General features: G+C 41.6%; 2 protein-coding genes across 41 annotated transcripts in view; both read left to right on the forward strand.

The window, feature by feature from the left end:
- DST (dystonin) overlaps positions 1–10,984 on the forward strand; it is a 300,235-nt gene extending 289,251 nt beyond the window's left edge. For 16 of the 40 annotated variants that reach the window (XM_084516227.1, XM_084516238.1, XM_084516231.1 and 13 more), the window contains 6 exons: positions 1,225–1,342; positions 3,761–3,829; positions 4,584–4,783; positions 5,240–5,350; positions 8,069–8,192; positions 9,723–10,984. In XM_084516227.1, coding sequence (XP_084372353.1) covers positions 1,225–1,342; positions 3,761–3,829; positions 4,584–4,783; positions 5,240–5,350; positions 8,069–8,192; positions 9,723–9,988 — 888 coding nt within the window. In that variant the 3' untranslated portion in view covers positions 9,989–10,984. The remainder of the gene's footprint in view (positions 1–1,224; positions 1,343–3,760; positions 3,830–4,583; positions 4,784–5,239; positions 5,351–8,068; positions 8,193–9,722) is intronic. The other 24 variants (XM_084516241.1, XM_084516242.1, XM_084516255.1 and 21 more) reach the window with 6 other exon arrangements.
- A 3,732-nt stretch (positions 10,985–14,716) lies between these two features.
- The window catches only part of COL21A1 (collagen type XXI alpha 1 chain), a 192,865-nt gene continuing 184,965 nt past the window's right edge, over positions 14,717–22,616 (forward strand). The window contains exons 1-2 of the mRNA XM_084514572.1: positions 14,717–14,784; positions 15,307–15,362. The gene's annotated coding sequence lies outside the window, so the exon portion shown is untranslated. The remainder of the gene's footprint in view (positions 14,785–15,306; positions 15,363–22,616) is intronic.

The raw sequence follows: 22,616 nt of genomic DNA on the forward strand, positions 1-22,616 counted from the left end.
TTGTTATCAAACTAAACAGCAAGTTTGCTTTTGTTTGGTTCCTAAAAGTAATATTCCTTTAAACTTATCCTTCTCCTTGGCTTCAGTAGTACCAAACAACTAAAGTCATTTAACAAGTAGGGAATACATCTGTGTGATTTACATTTCAAAGAATTTCAGTCTCCTTGTTGGAGCAAGCAGGTACAGTTGAACTATGTGGCAGCCTTCTCCAAGGGTCAAAGGTTGTCCCAAAAATGCGTAGTTATCTCCTGTTGGTTTCAGTGAGTCCGCTGCATGTTTGCGTGTGAGAGCCGTACACTTGGCCTGATGATCTGATACCAAAAGAAATGTTTTAGTGGCGTTGGCTAAAAAATACTGAATTCTTCTGGTTAATTTTCATGAGATTGTGGGGGCAACATTTTGGACACTTTCTTTGATTCAGATTCGAACTGAGATGCTGCATACAGGTTTGGTATACGGGTTTAAAGAGCAGGACATACCTTAGGCCTGGCCATCAGCCCAAAGGAAGAATCAACTAGTACCAGAGATAGTATGGAATGGGCTTTTTGTACATCCCTGAACTGTGAACAACCTTGATGTGTAGACAGAGGAGGGAGAGTTTACAGCCAAGGACAGCTGTGATACCCAAAGATGACTCAATGCTCCTTTAATGTTCCCTTCCTCACATGTACTAGCTATGGGTGAGCAGTGTTGATGCTATACCTGAAAAAATCCCTATAACGAGTCAATTGATGGAACAGTGCAACGCTCATAATGCATTGGATTCCCAGCCCGTGTACTGATCATTTCAAGTGATACTGCCTTCCTTTCAGCTGACATCATTTAAAATTAGACTGTTGCAGAAGAGAGTGTGCTTAAGATTTTAACAATAAAATAACACAAATAGGTCTTCGTTAGTTTGCACAAATGCAGATTGTAACCAATTAAATAATATATTACTAATTGTGCTGCCTGTATGAGATCAGACGTTTGAGAATCAAGCATAAAATTAAACCAGTGATTCTTTTCTTACCACCTTGCCATCTCCTTTGGATTAACGCAGCAGCATCTGATTTGAAACCTTAACAGCTTTAATAATCTGCATAAATAAACCTTGAATTTTTGGCATTTACTAATAATCAAATATCAAAATAAACTTCTTAAAGTGTCTGATTTTTAACCTATCAGCGTTGAACTGTATCTGAATGACCGAGATGCTCAGATTGTTGTTTGGTTTTCTTGCAGTTTGGTGACTCTCAACAACTACGCCTTGTTCGTATCCTGAGAAGTACGGTCATGGTGCGTGTTGGAGGTGGCTGGATGGCACTTGATGAGTTCTTAGTGAAAAATGATCCTTGCAGGGGTACGTAACAGAACTGTTGAAATGGACATGCAGATAATTATTTGGATACAGCCACCAGTCATTGTCTCAAGTAGGAGATTGAATTGTATAAAATGCCAGTTCTGTAAACAACATCTCGCTAAATGTTCCATAATGATCTGTTTTTGTAAACTTTAAATCCCATGGTTAAGATCTCTTCACTTACACTGATGTGTGTCTAGAATAACTGTGGTGTCTTCGGCACAGTTCCTCCAGTGTTAGAGTGGTGTAATTAAGAATTGAACCTAGCCCAAGTAGAGTTTATGCTTGTAAGCTGCTTGTATGACTTGGCAGAAATAACACACAGAAACATCCAATTAAAGCTTCTCAGCAAGGCAGAAATGTTAAGGCCATAAATCAAAATAAGGCAGTTGAATCAAAAAGAATACAACAACAAAAAACGGCTCTGGCTGGTGGCTGCACCCACGCTTTTAGGCTCTGCCTTTGTAGTTCTCTCTTCTCGTTGGTGTTCTCCCCAGCACCACTTCGCAGAGCCCTGAGCCTTCTACAAAGCAAGTGGAAGTTGCTCTGATCAGGAGAACCTTGTGTTCTGAGGAAGCAGGGAGTGCTCTATCACCATACACACTCCAGGGCATTGTACCAAAGGGATAGTTGTACTATCCCTCAGAAACTTAACGGTGTCTTAGTTTGTCGGAAAACCTACTTCTTTAGTGGGAAAGTAGGCTCTGTCTGGCACCATTCTTGGAGGAATAAGGGGAGAGAAGAAAGAAGCCATTTCTGAAGGTAATGGAACGGATGTAAGTTAAATAATAGCCAAAATGGTAAAATTGCAGAGAATATTGTAATTACTGCATTCAGACTGAACTAACTTTGTGTAACTAGGTAATTCTATCCTCTTAAGTAGCAGCATTAAATTTATTCCAATTTACCTCTCAGGGGGTCTGTAGAATTGCAATCAATGTTGTAACAGCATGAAAACAGCACAGATGAGTTCGAGGGGGAGAAGAGCAAAGTAGTAAAGACAGAGATTAACTGTCCTGTAGACTTTGATAAAGTGCCAGCTGTCTGACACAAATTCTGTTTGGAAGCTGAGATTTCTGAACAGTTCAACATAGACCCTAAGAGGGTGTGCAGCTTGTGTTTGTATCAATTGCCATGCTAAGACAAGGATGTAAAAACAAAAAAGAAGCTACCACAATGCCATGAGAGCTGACTGTATGCCACTCTGGCCTAGAAACCTTTGTCCACAGGCTTAAAAGGTACCCATCAGACTTCTGGTCATAGCATTGTCACAGAGCTGTTGTAACTGGCTGGTGACACCTGCGAGCTTTTCAGTGGTATTAAGAATAGTTCTTATGCTTACCAACATACTGCATATATTGTTTGTTAAAGCATGAAGCAGTTGTATTACATTTATTAGTGTTAGACCACATGCCTAACTGAAATTTAGCACCTGATTCTGCATCTGCTACTATTACAGTCATTTATGCCTGCAGAGCCATCCTTACTTTATGGCTTCTTAGATCAAAAATGCAAGGCTGTGGAAAATGAGTGTGTCTCAAAGTATCAGACTCCATGATGGGGTTAACTTGGTCAGTTTTGATGTATACCAAACATTTTTCTCACGTCTTCTGTAATAGACAACTATATTACAACAGTAAGACCGTTGTAATTCCTACTTGGGTTGATGCTGAAAGCTACAGTAATTAGTATCTAGTTAGTTTATTGGATTACTTTATTACTCTATCATCAGATAAAGAGTCCTTTGGTACTTCAGTCCCTGGCCCTTCCTTCCCCTCTTGTTTAACAGACCTTGTATTTTACGTACCTCTATAGTATTTGCTATTGTACTTTGCCTCTGTTTCACAGGAAGAGTGTGAGCAGATGTGTAAGTCAACACAGTGAGTCTAAAAGAATAGTGATCTCTGTAAAATCAGTCAGATGCTGGAAGTTGTACATTGGTGCATCATTCTGACTGAGCTGAAGTCAGTGATGTGAAGTGGACGTTGATCTTGGTGGTGCAGGTTCAGGCTTTTCCTTCAGCACTTAGCCTAACACACCTGCATTTCCACCAAGAGCTTCTTGTGTGTTCAAATAAATCCCATTTCAAAGAACTGTTGTCATAAAGAGCTCAAAATGTATTGGGTCTAGTTATGTAGAAGAGTTTTAGCTTATATTACTTCTTTATGTCAGCAGATAAATACCTTTGTTACACGAGTACACTGGGGAGTGCAGTTGAGTCTATCCAAGCGCTGTTCCCTTTCCCTAGGAGAACGTTGAGAGCTCCCCTCAGAGCACTTAGAGAGACAGCTTTTGCTCTGAGTCCTGTCCTTTGGCCTGGTGCTCTGAGTCTCTTGCATATGCAGCTGCTATACTTGATTTCTTCTCCTGCTAACGATTTTCTTTAATGTGACCCATGTCCTGTGTCATTTTTTCTAGTTCATCATCACGGGAGTAAAATGTTACGTTCGGAATCAAACTCTTCAATTACCACTCAGCCTACTATAGGTTGGCAAATCCCTCTCTTTGTCTCCTCCTCTTCTCCTTTCTCTTCATTTCCTTCCCACTTTTTTAATATATATACTTTTAACAATAAGCCTCACCTATCATTTTTAGCTTAATGTGTTTCCACATGGGCTGGTGCTTTGCGAGCTAATTTTTTTTGACACGCTTGAAGAGTGTTTCAAAAACAATTGTCATTCACGTTGACGCAGTTAAATGCTAACATTTCCTGCATCTATTCTTGCAGAACATTCTCTCATTTCTGTTTGTGTGTGTGTGTGAGTGCTTAGCCACCAATTACCTCATAGTTTGGATTTTGTGTTCATCATTGCATGTTGCCAAAGTACATAACTTCATAGTTTTGAATAAATATATTTGCTGCTTTCCTGTAACTTGAATTTAGCGATTTCTCCTGGACATCCAAGCAAGTATTATTTATTATGAATAGCTGTAGAGTTAGCAAAACTGCTCATCAGGTTGTGTCTCTGTATCGATAGCTGATTGATTAACAGTGACTTAGCACGTTGAGCATTCCATTATCACGCTGACTTCCTTTGACAGTGGTTCATTCCTTCTGGCATAAAGTATTAGAATAAGCGAGTTCTGCACATAACTCTTCTGTGTCCAAAATAAATGCATTGCGCAGTAATGCATTTTATTTATTGTAAAAATGTGTTGGAATTGGCATGGCAAACATGACAATCGGCAACCTTGTTACTGTTTTCCTATCTGACTACATCGACATCTTTCTTTGCTGCAGCTAAAGGGAGGACAAACGTGGAGCTGCGCGAGAAGTTCATTTTGGCAGACGGTGCCAGTCAGAGCATGGCAGCTTTCCGACCACGAGGCCGTCGGTCGCGACCCTCTTCAAGGGGAGCTTCTCCCAACAGATCTACTTCTCTGTCGAGTCAGGCTGGCCAGGCAGCTGTCCCACAGGCAGTAGCTACAAGTACACCGAAGGTAAGAAGAAACATACAAAAATGCATGGGTTAACAAACGGGGTGTAGATTTTTCATTGCTCCAACAGTATTGGCACTTTCCCTAGGTGATAGTGATAGGTGAAGAAGTATCTCAGTTTTATTTCATATTCTGGGAGCATCTGAGAAGACTTTTCAGTGTCCTTCCTCTGTTGTTTGTTTGCGACACGGGAACAGAAGGTTTCTTTACATTTAAGGTGCTGCATGAGCTAACTGGCAATTCTGGATTAAGGTCTGAAAGAGAAGAAGAAAACTATTTCATATGAAAAATAAGCTCTGCCATCTCTTTGTTTTGGAACATTTCTCATCAACACTTTCTGCTCAGTTTGTATTTCTACTATGAAATTTGATCTGCTTGTGAAAGCCTGGGTATCCTTCTCCATGACATTGTTTTCCATCTACTGTCCTTCATATTTTGATTTACCATTGTTTCATACAGACACCCCATCATTTAACACGCAACTATGGTAAGCCATGGTTGACAAACAGCAAAACGTCAACTCCTTCTAAGCCAGCTGAATCCTCAGACTATCAAGGGTCATCTGCAGAGGTACAGTAAGGACAGAGATTCTAGTCTAATGATCTTTCACTAAAACTGTCACTTCACTAACAACCACTAGTTTCAGTGCTTCAGTGCTGCAACATCCCTTGCACATTAATGCATTTACATTTTAGACCTTTTCAAATTATTTCCTTTTTTTGTTGTTCGCTTTGTTGAATTCTAGAAAAGCTCAGCCTCAATGAATTTATTTTTAAAGTGCAAATGATTAATAAATCGTAACAGTATGCAATAAAATGGATGAGTAAATGTGGTTTCCCTTTCTTTTATATAGATGTTCTTATACTTCACAGGTTGTCTTTCCTTAAATTGTTTACTTTGAGTGTGTAATGTACTATAATATTCATGAACTTCAGGAATTGGATTAATAAATTACCTCCTGTGCAAAAACCACTGAATAGAGAACTACCCAAGCTCTGTGAACAAGACTGCACAAAAGACTGATGGCAGTATATAAATCTTCCCAACAGCTGAAAGTTTTGTTTAGGGGGGCAATGTGCAGTCATTGCTCTAATAAGATAGCTATTTGATGACTTACAGGAAATGAGCTTTGGTCTTATTTCCAGCCCATGACTTACATAGAGACTGCTAGTATAGCAATTAGGGTTGTGCTGGCAGTCAAGCTGAATGACCAAAAATTTGAATGGGCTTGGAGCCAGAGTGTCTTCTCTCGTGTCATTACAGCCAGTGAAAAAGCTGCAGCTGGAGCAGGCTGCAAACTGACTTTTCACTTGTAGGAGTTATTCTTGCCCTGGTTTAGACAGAGGGCTTAACGTGGAGAAGCTCGCACTGCCCTCATTTCTGCTGTATCTGCTTTTCACAAGTCTGCACTTTGATGGCTATTGGTACTCATCTGACACCTCCCAGTGCTAAGTTGACATGCTCTCTGCGTGGCTTTGCTCAAAGATGCATAATGAACTTTTCACTTCCTCCTGTGCGACTGGGTGCATTATTTGTGCACACTGCAGGCATCTGGATGTATACATCACTTCCAGTGCACAAGACTGCTGCTTAGAATGATTAACAACAGCACAAAATTGAATCAGTTGTCAGCTTCTAATACATTCTTGTATTTTCATCTCTTAGCTGGTAACTAAATTGTAAGATTAATTGATGGTACTTCGAAGATTCATGAGAAATATTCAGTGTTCACAGACACGGAAAAGTGTCTTGTTTCCTTTGAATTAGCAGGAAGCGAAAGCGGATGGCACTGATTTCAGATGGGAGCACCATACTTCTCACGTGCTCTTTTAACTGTCAGTAGTTTCAGTGAGTTTCATTTATGTAAAACACTGTGGTTTAAGATTATACGTGGAATGGGTGGGGTTGGGGTAGGTTGTAGAGAATTTCTGAGGCATTCTGCAATGTTTTCTGACCAAGAGAGCAGTTGTGTGTTTTACACGTAGACTGGCTTTGGGCTCAGGGCTAAGCTGAAGAACAAGGTTGATCTCTTTTTCTTCCTGCCTCAAGAGATTCTATCCTAAGGCCTTTCCCAAAGTGCAGCAGCTTCAGCAGGATAATAAGATTTCCCTTTCTGTTAATCATCCCAAGTAATCTCCGTGTAGCAGAGGTTTCCAAGGTGTGGCTGGCTGGACACTTGCAGCCTGCTAAGCATTTATCCTTGGCTTTAAAGAGAGTTTAATATTGTGACCATCGCTGTCAGAGCCAGCAGATTGTCTGCTCTGTAGTCTCCATATGCTCTTTCTTTTCAGACGTGCCAGAAGTGGTCCTCGCTGGCAGAGGGCCAGAAGCAGCTGCCAGGCAGCCCCTGCTGGGCCCCTGCTCGGTGCTTAGCCCGAGGCAGCTCCCAGCTCACTGCTGGGGCCTGGTTTTCTGTACCCCACCTTTGTCTGGGGATCAAAGTCACGGAGCACACGTCCTGGGGTCTGGGCCACCTGAAGGGCCAGATTTGTCACTGCACTGTGTCTCCTTTTAGGATACTTACTGCTGATTAAATTAATACGAATACTGTGGTTTTCTTCCACCTCCTATCGAGTGTGTTACATGCACTTGGAGATTTGAGAGTTGAGGATTTAATTATTGTGGCACTGAAAAATCTTCTTGTTTGGGGCTGGCTGTAAATCAAGTCTCATTTTATTTCAGAAATGAAAAAGGCGAGGTAAAGCTACGGAGTAGAGACATCTCAGGCAATGTATTGACAACAGGGACTTCTTGAATTAGTCCTATATTTTTCTTTTGTATTGTGGCAAAAAGTTTTGAAATCAGGTAGTTTTGTTTTGCCATCAAGTATTTATGAAACTGAAACAAATGCATTCACCACCTATAGCAAGAGTCAGAATGGTGGAATGCCAAGCAGTGTAGATACAAAGCTTCAGCTACTTGTCTTTGTTAATTGAAGTCATGTACCATCAACTAATCTTACGTGTTTGACTAACTGTAAGAGGGTAGTATTTTTCTTCCTATATATGCATTGAAATACACAGAGAGAAGGCAAAAAAGTTACTGTCAATCAGCTTGCTAGTTCTTTTTTTTTTACGTTTAGACTATTTCAGAAACTAACTGCTAAAGGAATGTTCAAAACCGCACATCATGAATAATGCTCGTACTGACTCCAACCAGTATTTCAGATTCACAGTGAATGTTGTTAAGATGATGACATCCCAAGCTACGTACTTGATACCAGACCTTACCTTCAGTTGTGACAATTGAAACAACCTTTTTCTTTTTTTTTTCCTTTTTTCCCAATAGGGAACACCCATTCAAGGAAGTAAACTCAGACTGCCAGGGTACCTATCAGGGAAGAGTTTCCACTCTGGAGAAGACAGTGGCATCCTGTCCACTGCAGCTACCAGAGTCAGAGCTCAGTTTGCAGGTGAGTGTCTCAGCCTTAGAGCTTGATCTATCAAGCTTTGGTTTCTATCTGAATACTTATGAGTCATGGTAGGATGTGAGGAAGATGAGTGGGAAGGAGTGATGAGTCCTGCTGTCTCCACGTAAGTATTGCCAAGGATGCAGGTAATCAGGATAATTGTCCTCCGCTCACATGGTTGCACAGCAGGAACATTCAGCCCTGGATTTACAAATTCATGACTGAAAACTTCTTGACAATGTATCTGTCTCCAGTGTGTCTGACTAACAAAGTAGGGAAGAAGTATTGGTTAAAAAGAAAAGGTTCACTTCTTCACAGCATCCAAGTTATGCTCAACTGTGGTAGAGCGGAGGGGTCATTTCATCATGACCCGTCCATTTCTTTTGAAAGAAGAACTGCAGCGAGCATTTGTAGATGACCTTATTAATGGAATATCCCATAAAAAAATTTAAAACAGCACATAAAAATAGAAAGTGGTGACGCTGCGCTCTTCCAGGATCCTCAGAGCAGCTCCGTGTGAGGGGGAGGGCTGGGTGTTTGGAGCAGAAGATAGCACCACTGGCTTTCCCTCAGGTCTTAGCTCCTCAGAGCTGACTGAGCAGTACTGGAAAATCCTGTTCAAATAGTACAGGTCTGTTAAGTTACGGGTGATTGGAAAAAATGAGCTACCTAAGATTTCAGTTTCAGCTTGGTGCTCTTTGCACATACAGGGATCCAGATTTGTCAAGATCAAAAAAGATCCCATAAGAATTGGAAAAATTATGGAAAACCACATTAATATTTTTCTGTGTAAGATCCTTTGTTGTGGTTTTTTCTTCATAGCACATTGCCTGGGCAAGCTTTCACGTTAGCAGGCTTGCTGAGAGCTCATTTACTCAGTCCTTTGTTTGGGAGAATGTATACATGTATACTCTTCCCTTGTTTACTTGCAGCTTTGAACTTTATGATTTGATGGGGGGAAAAAAAAAAGTGGGGGGAGGGGAGGGGGAAGAAAGGAAGCACACATTTAGGGTTGTCTTCTTCTGCATCTCCAAGTTATATGTTCAGAAATCCTGAATACGTGAAGATGCCAGATACTGAATTCTTGGAGTTCATAGGAGATATTTAATTCGTGGAGTTTGTAGAGAAAATGACATAGGGAAGAAAAGAGCTTGCTGTTTAGTGAACACTTTTCTTTCTTTTTAGGGGGAGATATGGTATTCTTTTTAGGGGAGATATGGTAAACCATATCTTAGGGATATGGTTTAGTGGGGACTGCTAGCGTTAGGTCAGAGGTTGGACTCGATGATCTTGAGGTCTCTTCCAACCTAGAAATTCTGTGATTTTGTGATTCTGTGATACAGTGGGAGGTATTGTTTTATGCTGTTTTTTAATATCAAGAGGAATTTCGATTGTTGTCTAGCTTATCTAACAGGGGTCTGAGGTTTAGTTTGTGCAGCGAGAATTGTCTGGGATTGCCAAAGACCTAGGAAAGGCCTGCACACCTTTTGCATCCTTGTGCCTAATGCTGCTGGGTATCTTTTCTCTTTCTAGAAACCAGAAGAACTCCAAGCAGACCTGGGAGCCGAGCAGGAAGCAAGGCTGGCAGCAGGTCAAGTAGCCGCCGAGGCAGTGATGCATCTGACTTTGATATTTCAGAAATCCAGTCTGTATGCTCAGATATGTCAGAGACTGTTCCACCTACAAGCAGACCGACACCCCGAGCAGGTTCTCGGCCAGGATCAGCCAAGCCTTCCAAAATTCCAACCCCCCAGAGAAGGCCACTAGCCAGCAAATTGGACAAGTCCTTGAAGAGATAATAAGATTGGCTACGTAAAGGTTTTTTTTTTTTTCTTTTGCATTAAGTATTTAAGTTCGTAAGATGTAAAATATTATGTAGAAATTATTGTGAAATATTGCAAGAGGTGGATTTTTAATTCTGCAGATGGCCTTATTTGTGTATTTGTCTTCTTATTTTATGTGTATAATTTTTGTCAGATTTGTTTTTGTTTATCCCATATCCCATGAGAAGGGGGAAGAGTTCTAATGTAAACTAACAGTTGTACACAGTAATGTGTAGAAAGTACACTAAAAATAATTACCGAATGTACAGTGTACTGAATGTACAGTGTAAGTCTCTGCAACCTGAATAAAATAGGCCTATCACTATGTCATTAGCTAACAGTAAAGGATACCTCAAGATTTTTCTTTAAAAAAGAAAAAAAAAAAAGAATAACTAAAAAGCCAAAAGACACAATTACACATTCTGAGCTAACGAAACAAACGCTAAAGGATCTATGTCCAAACTACTAAGGAATACAAAACCACCGTCACAGTACCCTTATTTATACAGCATCTCTCGGAGAACTCACAGAGTTAATTAAGCACTCGCCAGTGATATGATACTCCAATACCTTGCAGCATTTCTGTGCCATTGCTTTCAACGAGGCCAGACACATTCTGGATATTCGAACTGTTATTCTGTGAGAATATCAATATCAAGTGCATTCATGTAAATGTGAGGTTTTCTTTTGCTTGAGTGGATGGTAGCACTGTATCATTGAACTCATTTTGTATCAAAGCAATTTTGCTTGCAGAAAGCTCTGAAATAAACATGTCCCTTAACTTTATTTCTATCGTATTTCTTATTTCACAGGAAGATCATTTTCTGCGTTATGATTTAGGGCATATATTATTTCAAATGACCAATAATTGCCATAGGAACATAGGCTTTAATGTAATTTCCAATTATCTGCAGTCAGATTTTGGTTAGCTACTGTATTTGTTTAATAAAACACTAAATTGCACATATCAGATCATATGAAATTATCTGTAATTATTGTGTGGTGACAATTATTTTCTCCGTATTAAACTGTGACATTTATATACCATGTATGAAAGGCATAAAGAGTAATTTGGCTACTTTTTTGTCAGTGAAGTATTTTTGCCATTCAGGGATTCTTTGGAAAGGATTAATGATCCTTTATATCTGATCAGGATGTGGCTTCAAACAGGAGTGCTACAGAACAGTTAGGAAGATGCTGTAGTAACAGAATCCCTAGAAATGCAAAATGTTTGATAATACCAGAAAAATCACTTAAAATTTGTCCAATACACCAGACTAAATAATCTAGATCTGACTGTCGAGATACCAGAAAATGTACCTTTAGCACAGGAATTTTAGGGGAAGTCTGGTTTAAGATTGGTCCCTTAGTGTGCTAAAAATGAAGCAGAAGTTCAGCTGGTTGCATGTAGGTAGCAGTGACATCCACATTCTCTGCTAACGCTCATCACAAGTATTACTAAGATGATTTTTTACCAAGTTTTCACAAGAGCTTTCTGCAGGCACAGACGTTGAACCCAGAGTTGGTTTGTGAGAAACTGAAAAACAAAGTAAGTCTCCAAAGTCAGATCAGTCAATCAAAATCCACTTGTGTCAGGATTTCCTCCAACGTGCACGCAGGAGCTGTACAAGTACTTGTGGAAAACAGGCAGGAAATTCCACTGAGAACTAAAAGGAAAAGTGAGGTTTGATGGGGCCCTGAGTGAGATTGCAGCTGGTGGGGTTCGGAAAGAAATCGCCCTGCTCTTCACCTCTTCCTTAGCCGCTGCTGGGTGTGTGAAGGCCAGATGTTGCTGCACAGTTCAGATTGAGCCCGTCACCTCCTGAAGCCGTTTGCACCTCCTGCCTGCCAGCAGCACCTGGCCTGGGACAGGCAGCAGTGAAGGGACGGGTGGCTTCTATCACAGGCTGAATTTAGCCCATGTTAGCATCGGTCTCTGCTGTAACCTTTCGGTGTTTCATCTCTCCTCCGGCTGCTGTTCATCCAGCAATTGCTCTCCCCCAGCATTGAAGTAAATGAGGGTGACTTGAGAGCATTTTGGAACCCTGCAACACCCCTGGGTAATCTGAAGTCACCCAGAAGCAATCTGCATCTTCCAGGTGCTCATTGAAGCAGCTCTGCTTGCCGCTGTAAGAAAGAAGGGAAAAGAGTCGATGCAGGCACTTGCGTGGCTGCCTTGGCTGGAGGAAGGGTGGTGCCCAACGTGATGTTCCTTGTGCATTTTATAACCACTGGAGAAAAGGGTTGGGATGGCAGCTCTGAATCGCTGCCTTGCAAGAATAGGTGTGTAGTTGTATCCCAAAGGGACACAGCAGGTCCCTAAGCAGGGATGAGGTCATGGCACTGAGCCTGCTGGAGATCAAGAAGTGCTTGGACAACGCTCTCAGACACAGTCTGAGTTTTGAGTGGTGCTGTGTGGAGCCAGGAGCTGGACTTGATGATCCTTGTGGGTCCCTTCCAACTTGGGATATTATGGTGTTGTATGATTCCTTGAGCTCAGCCTTCATGGGGTGGCATCCGCATATACCTGAAGCACCCTCCATCTATATTGTGGTCTTAGCTTTAAACGTATTTATAATGCTTCATGAAATAAGCAGCTAACTGGAATTTACTTGTTGCTATGTTGTAACTTCACAGCAATAGTAAAGCTGTGACCAGATTTTGGGAATCTCAGCACAGACTAAAAGAACCAACTCGCTTTCTGTAACTTGTCTACTGCAAAACCACGGAGGTTGGGGATGGGAAAGTGGAGGAGCTACTTTATGGCTTTCTGAGAATCACTCCATTTTGGAAACCTGATTAATAGTAAATTAAATGGGACTAGGAATTCTCCTGTTAAAAGCCCAAATCTGTCTTGAGATCTGGTACTTTACATAATTACCTTCCAAAAAAAAAAAAAAAAAAAAAAAAGATTTAAATGCTTTAAATTGATAGTAAGAATTCCCCAAACTTTGAGGCTTTCTAAAACTGTGTTTCCTGTGTTATAAAAATTACACTGACAGAAGTCTGAAAATAAATATCAGATCCTCTGCACTTTCGTGGCACAAAGACAAACTTCAGGATTTGATTGAGCCCCCGTTAGCGTGGGGCTCTGCATCCGCAGTAGGCTGAAGTGGGGCTCCTATTGCAAATGGCTGTGGGTAACAAGCCCTGCTCTAGGATTTGGTACCACTGTGTTCTGGGAACGTGCTTAATTGTTGGTCTTTCACTATGAATTAAATGCATGGGAACGTGGGTTATCTGAACATTGTCCTAGTGGCCAGGGTCCCAGCATGGAAAGAAGAAAACGGAATCGGCAAGGTCTCAGCTAACAGGCAAATTCTCCGTGGTAGGAGACACTACCAGCAGGATTTTAGGGCTGTCAAACCACAGTAAGAGATAAGTAACAGAGTTTTATTGAACTCACTGTGTAAAGAAAGCAGTGCTGTTCTGTTTCCAGAAGTTCAAAAATGTTATTTCTGTGTTCCCAACATAAATGAGACAGGATCAGCCCCACAACCATACCAGAAGGCGATCATAAAGTCAACCTTCTAGCACGGCCTAGGTTCTTGTGTCCATAAGTTCTGTGATTCTTAGTGCAGTGATGGCACGGAGGTAATGGGGAGGAAAGACGGGTTGGCAGACCAGTGGCTGTGAGATCCATGTTGTTGGCCGAATGAGGCATATTTAGTGCTTTCAAAAGCTGGCTCGGTTCTTGGCCCCTTTACTTTTCCAGTCACTGTTATCTGTCTGCATTTCTGTTTTGCTGCCCTCAAAGTGGGAGGGTGTCTACAGGATACTGTAAAACGTACAGACGAAACCTGTAAGAAATGCACCTGTGGAAGAACTAGGCACGCCTTGTGGCCTCGGCAGCTTCAGCTCACTCAGTGTTGATGAAAAGTGAGCCTCTTAATGACATGCTAATGTGCTGGATGACAGTAATTCAGGCTTTGCCTGCAGCACATCATTTTACAAAAGCACAGCGATGAGGTTATGTGTGATCTTAAATTAAAAATTAATGCATTTCTTAAAAATAAACTCTGCCGTGCTCAGCAGCAGCGTCTGAACCAGCATCTGCTTCTGCCAACATCTTTATGTTGGAGCTTATCAATGTTTACAAGTATTTTAAGTGTGGGAGACAGAGGGACTTGGCCAACCCCTTTTCAGTGGTTTGTGGGGACAGGACACGGGGCAATGGCCACAAAACGGAGCACAGGAAGTTCCACACAAACATGCAAAACTTCTTCACGGTGAGGGTGACGGAGCACTGGGACAGGCTGCCCAGGGAGGTTGTGGACTCTCCTTCTCTGGAGATATTCAAGGCCCGTCTGGATGCCTACCTGGGCAGCCTACCCTAGGGAACCTGCTTTGGCAGGGGGGTTGGACCCGATGACCTCTTGAGGCCCCTTCCAACCCCTACAATTCTGTGATCCACCCTGAAGGAACAGCAACACGACCCACAGCCAAGACACAGCACTTGCAGGGGTTGGTCACAGCACATGGCAAGAGGACATGCAGCTGAGCACCCTCTGTGCTGTTGCACAAATAACCATGGGGACGGAAAACAAGCATTTGGGGAATACAAACCTGGCCTGCCTCATCTCAGCACAGCTGCCCCAACAACTCCCAGGTGTTTCCAGCTCTTAAGCTGTGTGTTAGCACCTGGTCTCATGCTAGGCCAGTGGTATTTAGCTGGATGTTTGCTCTTACTGTGGGCTGGAGTGGGGAGTGGTGGTGTTAGGAGGTTTATAGCTCAACAAAAGCTGAGTGGGATTTTGCAGAACAAAGAAAAGGTGCTTTCCTAACGAAAATTGCTCTCTCTGCTGAATTTGAATAACCTGTTTGCAGGCACAGAGGTGGGAGGGATGGTTGGGTTGTTTGCTTGCTTGTTTTGTTTTGTTTTTTTCCCTGGTAGTAGTGTTCTTGGAAGACAATAGTGTTAGGAGGTTAAGGGCCCATGGGTTAGTCATCTCCGTAGAAAAAGAAGGAAGTCATATTTTTTAAGAAGGGGAATATTGCAGAGGAAAAAGGAGCTCTTCAGAAATAATGGATGAGGCAGCAGCTTAAGCGACACATAACTTGCACAGAAACGCTTGGTAGCTGATACTGTTGAGGTATTTTTTTTATGCAGATGTAAAGCCTTCTGTTAAGACTTGTTCAGAGCTTGGCTGCTGCAGATGAAGCAGTATCTGACCTGAAGCTAAAAGAGTCTTGGGGGATGTAGTTTTGTAATTAAGTATTTCTTCTGAAGTGAGATAGTTTAAATAGTCTGAATTGCAGCTTGTGGTGCTAAATCTGCATTTTTCTATTTGAAGGTTTAAGGAAAGAGTGATGAAGGTGAATTGTGTAACTCAGCTGGCATCCTGGATGAGTAAGTACGAGCAAGTTAATAGATGTGTTCTTAACACTTGGATGATCGAATATGAGTAAGAACCCCAAACCATAAATCAGGCCCTGTCAACATCCACGGTGCTTTTTTTCCTCTGGGAAGAGGCAACCCGAGTGGTGATAGCTCTGTCCTGGCAGGAAAAGCTGACTTGAAGCTTTTTGTGGGGGTCATTACAAACTTTCCAATAGTTAGAAAAAACTCCAACACTTTTTCTTTTTTTCCCCTCTCTTTCTGGGGCTTGATCATGGTACTTCCAAATCCTTTTTTTTATTGGCACAGTAATGGTTATCTAGGGACCCATGGAAGAGTTTGCATTGTCTGGGCTGTTTTTAAAGGCAATGAGTTTATAGGATAAAGTAATAACCTTACATTTAAAAGCTGATGATCCAAGGATGAGACAGGAAACAAGTGAGCTCAAAATGAGGAGGAAAAAAATAGGCTTGTACTTATTGTAAGGAACTCCACATTTGCTGATCAGAAGAGTTTAAGACCTGAGTTGGTAGAAGTGTAATAGAATAAAACAGTGAAACAAGGTAATCAGGGATAGATAGTAGTCACCAAAGGCTGCTACAAGGAACTGAAAGGTGGAGTAGTGAGCTACTGTCTGGAGTCCTCATTTTGCACAGACTTGGTAGGAGAGGGTTGGAAAGTTTCTCGCACGCAGTACCAGCTCTTAAAAGGTACTGCTAAGACCTGGGGACCTGCTAAAGAGTCTGGGCTTGAAAAAAAAAAAAATCATAGAAGCAATAATAAATGATGTATTGGTGGAAACTTGAATAAATATGCTGTGGAAGAATTGGTTCAACTTCTAGAGAGAAGTCACGCCTTACAAACTGCCTGGGAAGCCTTTGAAAGGCTCAGTTAGTGTGGACAAAGGTTGAGATAGACCACATGGCTTCCCGAAAAATTCAGCAAGGTTGTTCACCACGAGTTCTTGAAGCAAGCAGTTATGGGATCAGAAGAAAGGTCTTAATGAGGGTAAATAGCATGCTAAAAGCTAGGAAAGACCATGTAGGAGACAGTGATTTTAATAGTTTTAACAGGAAAAAAAAAAAAAAAAGGGGGCCTGCTGTGGAGCCCTTGACAGGTTTTAACACACAGCTACAGGCGCTGGCTCAGAAGTTCCCGAAGCACACATTGTTGGAAGGGTGCTCTGGAAAAAAGCATCGCTGCCTTTCTGTGATTCATCTCGCCTCCTGGGAGGCGTGCATTGCTTTCCGCTGACTACCAGGGTCCCACAGTGACTAGCTCAGCCCTCGCCAACTAACTTTTGGTAGAATGAATCCCACCCCAAATTAATGAGTTTATTTCTAGCCAAGAGTAACAGGGGATGGGATTTTCACAAGTGGTTTGGAAGGTCTGCTGCTGGCTTTTATCGCTTACACACCCTTTGGGTGAACTACGTGTGTTCTAGGGATATGCAAATCATGAAGCATCCCAAAATCTAGCACTATTTCTAGTCATGTTTAGGAAATGCAAACGTGTAAGAGGGGCAGAGAATCCACTCACATTATTACTCTGAAGTATGTTAGGTACGTTGGAGCGTTCTTTTGGTCCTTCAGCAGCAAACTCAGGTATGAGCAATTATACTCCCCGCTGTGTTGCTGCCAGTCACACATCCTCTGCAAGGCACAGGCAAATCCTATTCCCTTTGGGTTCCCTGATAAATCACCATACCAGGAGCTCTTAGATCCATGCGCATCACAGTAAACAAACACATCATTCAAGGGATGCTGGCAGGCCACGCATGTCCTTAAGATCCAAGCCACTTAAAAATTTGTCGATGAGAATACCACAGTGGCATGTTTCTCTTCCTTTTAAGTGTCCTATGCATTGGAGGAAGATAACGGAATGGGATTTTCCCAAAAAAGCCATGAGCTATTCATTACTCTGGTGTGTTTTGTTTTCTTTATTTGCATCTTGAATAAGCACAACTGAATGTGGCCATTCATAAATTTCTCTCTCTCTGGAAGGAAGAAAAAATAAAAATAATTGTTAAGTTCTGGGTGTAATGAATATTTACTTAAAACTATTTGAATAGCTTTCCATTCAGTTAGAAATGAATTCAGGGTGCAGTTTAGTATGTTTGAACTTAGGGGCATAGCATAGGCATTCATTTTAAAGCAGATTTAATTTGTTCTGTAAAAACACAATGAGATGCAGTAAACAAACCACAAATAAATTAGTCATCCAGTGCCTTTATTTTTCAAAAGGAAGGCAAAATGCTAGCAGTGAGTTCTGTTTCCACTCATTGTGTTAGTGTTTTTTCCTCACAGAGTATATTTGCAAATACTTGCTCGAGTTGTTTTGAACCGTACGGCAACCCTGTAGCATTTCCTATTAAAATGAGCAAACTGAATTTTCCAGCCCGTGTGCGTCGCTCTGCAACAAAAGCCTAAGTGATGCTTTCCCCAGCCAGATGGCAACGAGGGTGTGTGAGCTGCGGCTCCTGAACTCGGGCTGAACCTCGCAGCGCAGAATGATGCTATTATAGTCCCTGCGTAGGCTGCCGGCACAGCTGCCTCCTAGCCCGGGAGGCCTGGGTGCGTGGAAAGCAGCGGCCGGTCGGGAGGAGATTGCTCATTATTTCTGCTGATACTGGGGAAGATCATTAGCTTGACCACAGCACTTCTCAGTCTGAAAAGTCAGCTGATGTGGTCACTTAACCAGAACAGGCTTTTCTGTGTGATTTTTTTTTTTCTTTTTTTTTCTTTTTCTTCAGCATTTTTTATCTGCATTTATGCTGCATTTACCTGCTCTTTAATTACGGGGGCTAGGGAGATGAAATTGTGAAGAAATAATCTTTATTCTGTTCTCCTCCTCTTTTTTTCCCCTCTTTTTTATTTTTTTATTTTTTTTCTGGCTTATGGGGCCTTATTAAATCTTTCCAGTTTTTAGGGGAGGGGACTGTTCTTAATGACGCAAAAGAATTTTAATGCAGCTCTCGTTAATGGTAAAGCTCTTAATTACTGGTGAAAAATTCAGCCCCATATGAGCACTTAGTATTTGGTACCTTTAAAACTTTCCACACAAGAGAGCTCCTCTTCACCTCTGAGTTTCCACTCTGTTTCCAGCGATGTGCGTATAACTCTCCAACAATATTGCTGTGATCTCATCCCATAAAATAACCCTGGTCAGTGTTGGGCCAAATCCTCAGGCTGTATCAGCTACAGGGGCAGGAGGCTATGGCCAGCAAACACGCTCTCTGTTGCAGAAGCCATGCCAATAGGCCAGCCCAAGTGGAAACTTTGTCCTCCCAGGGGTAGAGGATGATGAAATGTGGTAGTGTGGGTAGACCTGGTGGCTCTGCAGGGAAGTGTGAGTCCAGGCAGCTTTCATTGGGGCAAGACTTCTGAGATATTTAGGCATTCTCACCCCCAGCAATAAGAGGTCCTACTTCCCCTGGGCAGAACTTGGGAAGTTTCTGCACATGTTGGATCCTTGCATCCTCTCTTTTGGTTTTTTAATGCCCTGAGTCATATTTGTTGGGCTCAGGACTGGCTTCTTCCTTCAGTTAGTTGCAGTATCACTAAGTGATTGCAATCTCTAGAGCAAGTAACTACCAAAGTCTGCAAATAATGAGCTATTAATTAGTTAGGATTAGATGTCAGTAATGACATAGGCTCTTGGCTGCTCTTCTGCTTCCTCTGAGCATCTTCTCTTTGTGTCCTCCACAGAGACTTTCTGAAAGAGCATGGTAGGTGAGAATTTGTCTCCTGAAGGTGCACATGTATGACTGTGCAGTGAGTCCTTAGCTCTGGGTACTCTCGGAAGAGATGAAAGTAGGACCATCCAATCACCTCATGTGTCCTGCTGTTTTATGGAAGTAGGGTTTGTGCTACTTTGTAGAATCACAGAATATCCAGAGTTGGAAGGGACCAACAAGGATCACTGACTCCAACTCCTGGCTCCACACACAGAAACACCCAGAAATCAAGCCACGTGTCTGAGAGCATTGTCCAAATGCTTCTTGAGCTCTGACAGGCTCAGTGCCATGACCACTGCCCTGGGGAGCCTGTCCCAGTGCCTGACCACCCTCTGGGTGCAGAACCTTTCCCTCACACCCAGCCTGACCCTCCCCTGTCCCAGCTCCATGCCGTTCCCTCGGGTCCTGTCGCTGTCCCCAGAGAGCAGAGCTCAGCGCCTGCCCCTCCGCTCCCCTCGTGAGGGAGCTGCAGGCCACCATGAGGCCTCCCCTCAGCCTGCTCTGCTCGGGGCTGAGCAAACCAAGGGACCTCAGCTGCTCCTCATACATCTTGCCCTCTAGACCCTACACCATTTTTGTAGCCCTCCTTTGGACACTGTCTAATAGTTTTATGTCCTTTTTATACTGTGGTGCCCCAAACTGCATACCATACTGGATGTGGAGCCACCCCAGAGCAGGGTGGGACAGTCACTTCCCTCAACCAGCCAGCAGTCATGTGCCTAAAGCACTCTAGGACATGGTTGGACCTTTTTGCTGGCAGGGCATGCTGCCAGCTCACATTCAGCTTGCTGTTAATCAAAGCACCCAGGTGTACCTTACCTTGTAGGAGTGACTGAGTAATGGGACTCAGCCCTGTAGGATATGGCTTGTTCTTTTTTAATCTTTCATCAAAGGCAAGACTGTATGTGTGGTAAAGATTTCTGATTTAGTAGTGTTTATTTATACACAAAGCTTCTTAATTTTTATACTGAAAGGACTATTGAAGATGCATTCTTTTTTTTTTTTTTTTCTCCAAATGGAAGGTAATATGTTCTTTGATTCATTTCCTTTCTTCTTAGTATCTGCCCCAAATTTAGAAGGAATTCCTCTAAAAGCTGTCTTTGAAAAAGATAAAATTTCCTTTTTGCAGAAAATGCCATTGTATGGGAAAGAGCAGAACAGTCTGCTGTAATTTTATTAACCATGATTTGAATTAAACTAGTTTCGGCAGAGAAGACACATACATAATGCAGACCTATGCTTTTGTTTTCCTAAGTTTTCCTCTGTTTTATTTTAAGCTTGTCTAGTGAAACACTGGTAGTACTATAATATTATCCAGGAATTTCCTAAATAGCAATGCAAAATAATAAGGTGGATTACCAGCCTAGAGTTGTGTTTTTTTTGCTATCAAAATGTCAGAGATGGGAATCTTTTCCTTGTCCTAGATACATGGCTTGTTCTATATAAAAGTGTATTTTTATATTATGTCTTTATATATTAGTAGTCAGCCTCTGGCCCTGAATGCTATGTTCTGTTATTAAACTCTAGGGTATAAGATGTGGCCTCCAAATCTACATAAATAAAGGCAAACATTTTCAACTGAGTGGAGTAATTAAATGTTTTCCAGAGAGTCTGAGTCCAGGCAGAGTGATGTCATTCAACTGTTTTTTTAAAAAATAAACAAACTCTGAAAAAATACATCACTGTGCGATAATTATATAGGCACAATTTCTAAAGTACTGAAAACATTTAGAAACACCTGTTGAATGGGCAGTATTTTAGGGCAGCTGCATTAATGCAGCCTTGATTTGTCGAGTTCTGTTTTGGGGGTTGTTGTTGGTTTTTTCAGGTTAAGTGCATGTGTGTATGATTACCAGAGTGAGGTCATTTGCAGTCCAGCACCCGGCTGTGTACATGGTTTGGAAGGTAGAGTTAGAGATAAAAATCAGTTGGATTAAAATCCAAGAGGAGAACACAGTTTTGTTGTTGTGATATTAACTTGCAAGGAAAAATTTTTGCTGTAAATTATACTGTGTAAACTCACATATGTAGTCCCAGACTGAAACACCAGCTGTGTCTATCGTTGAAGAGATTTAGTGAACAATGCATGTCAGACAAAATTATAGTATAATTTATTTATACCTCTTAGAATAGCAGAAGTAAAGCTGAAATCCATGTGCCTGTAGACAAAAGGTTTTGTCCTAGTTTGTATCCTGTCCAAGGATGCTATATCACAGTGAGAAAAGGCTCTTGTGAAGGATGATAAAGAAGAAGTATATTAAAGCATAAATCCTAATTCACAACTGAAATAAGCGTGCAATTCAGGTAGAAATAACTGACGAAACCTGTCAAAGCATGAGCTGCTAGTACTGTAGCACAAAGCTTTTTTCTTGACTTTGAGGTTTTGGGTGTGTTGGGGGTGAGTTTGGGATTGACTTCATCAGGCCTGGAGAAAGATGGCTAAAAATCAAGTCTCATTTATATTTTTTTTAAGTCAGTGTTTAGTTGTGTTTTCTGTCAAGATCTTTTTTCTGACTGTGAGGAGACAACGGCCAGAAGAAAACAAGGAGTCTCAGATTTAATGTCATATCTTGCAATAGCTCTTACTTGGCAGGGATCTATTCTGGCAGTAAAGAAGATGAACAGCGCTTCTTCAGGCTGATACAGCATCAGGAGATTGTTTGCTCAGTGATGTTGCAGAATGGCGTAAAGACACAAGCTAATGTTTCAGGCTGAAAGTTCTCAGGACATTTCTTGAGCTGGTATTTCTTGATGCAGCTCTTATGTGCAGTAAGGCACTAATATAAAGTACTTATATTGGTGATAATTCTCTAGTAAAATAAATGGCAAATTACTGGAAATCTGAAAAATATGTTATGTGATAGTTTCCTGGCTAGTACTGGTTTGCCTCAAAAATGCTTTGGTGATGCTATACTTCCAACAAACATTAATATAATAAAACACACTCTGTGTGCAGTGCTTCTGATGGTGACTGTTCTCTCAAATCTCTAGCTCTTTGTTGTCTCCTCTGGTGAAGTGGTTACGGCACTTTGCCAGCACTGTTCCTCTCTCTCTCTAAACTGAAGACTGTATCTACAGTGGTGACTAGCAGAGTTGGCAAGAATAGAAAGGACATTTCTTGCTCATAGGGGACTGTTATTCTTGTTCTTGGATTTCATGGTTCTGGGTGGAAAAATTGTAGTGAGTATTTAGTACTTCTGCTCCCTGTAATGAGTGAAACCAAGAGATGAAATTCTGTGTAAGAATATGAGTCAATATATGTAAGTGCTTTGGAAAAAAAAACAAAACAAAACAAAACAAAAAAAAAAAAACACAACAGATAAATGGAGATCTAATTTTAATCTTCAATAGTATGCCTCAGGTTATTTTTTCATGTTCATATATATGTCTTCCCAGTACATCACAAACAAAGTTCAACTTGAGAATGGAATTTAAATTGTACTGAAGCACTTTTTATTTTTTGTCTGGTGAGACCAATTGGTGGTTGATCTGGAAAGGGATAAATACTCAGTGCATTTCCAAGTTGTCTT

Source organism: Aythya ferina (genome assembly GCF_964211825.1).
Source record: "Aythya ferina genome assembly, chromosome: 3".
NCBI classification, from domain to species: domain Eukaryota; kingdom Metazoa; phylum Chordata; class Aves; order Anseriformes; family Anatidae; genus Aythya; species Aythya ferina.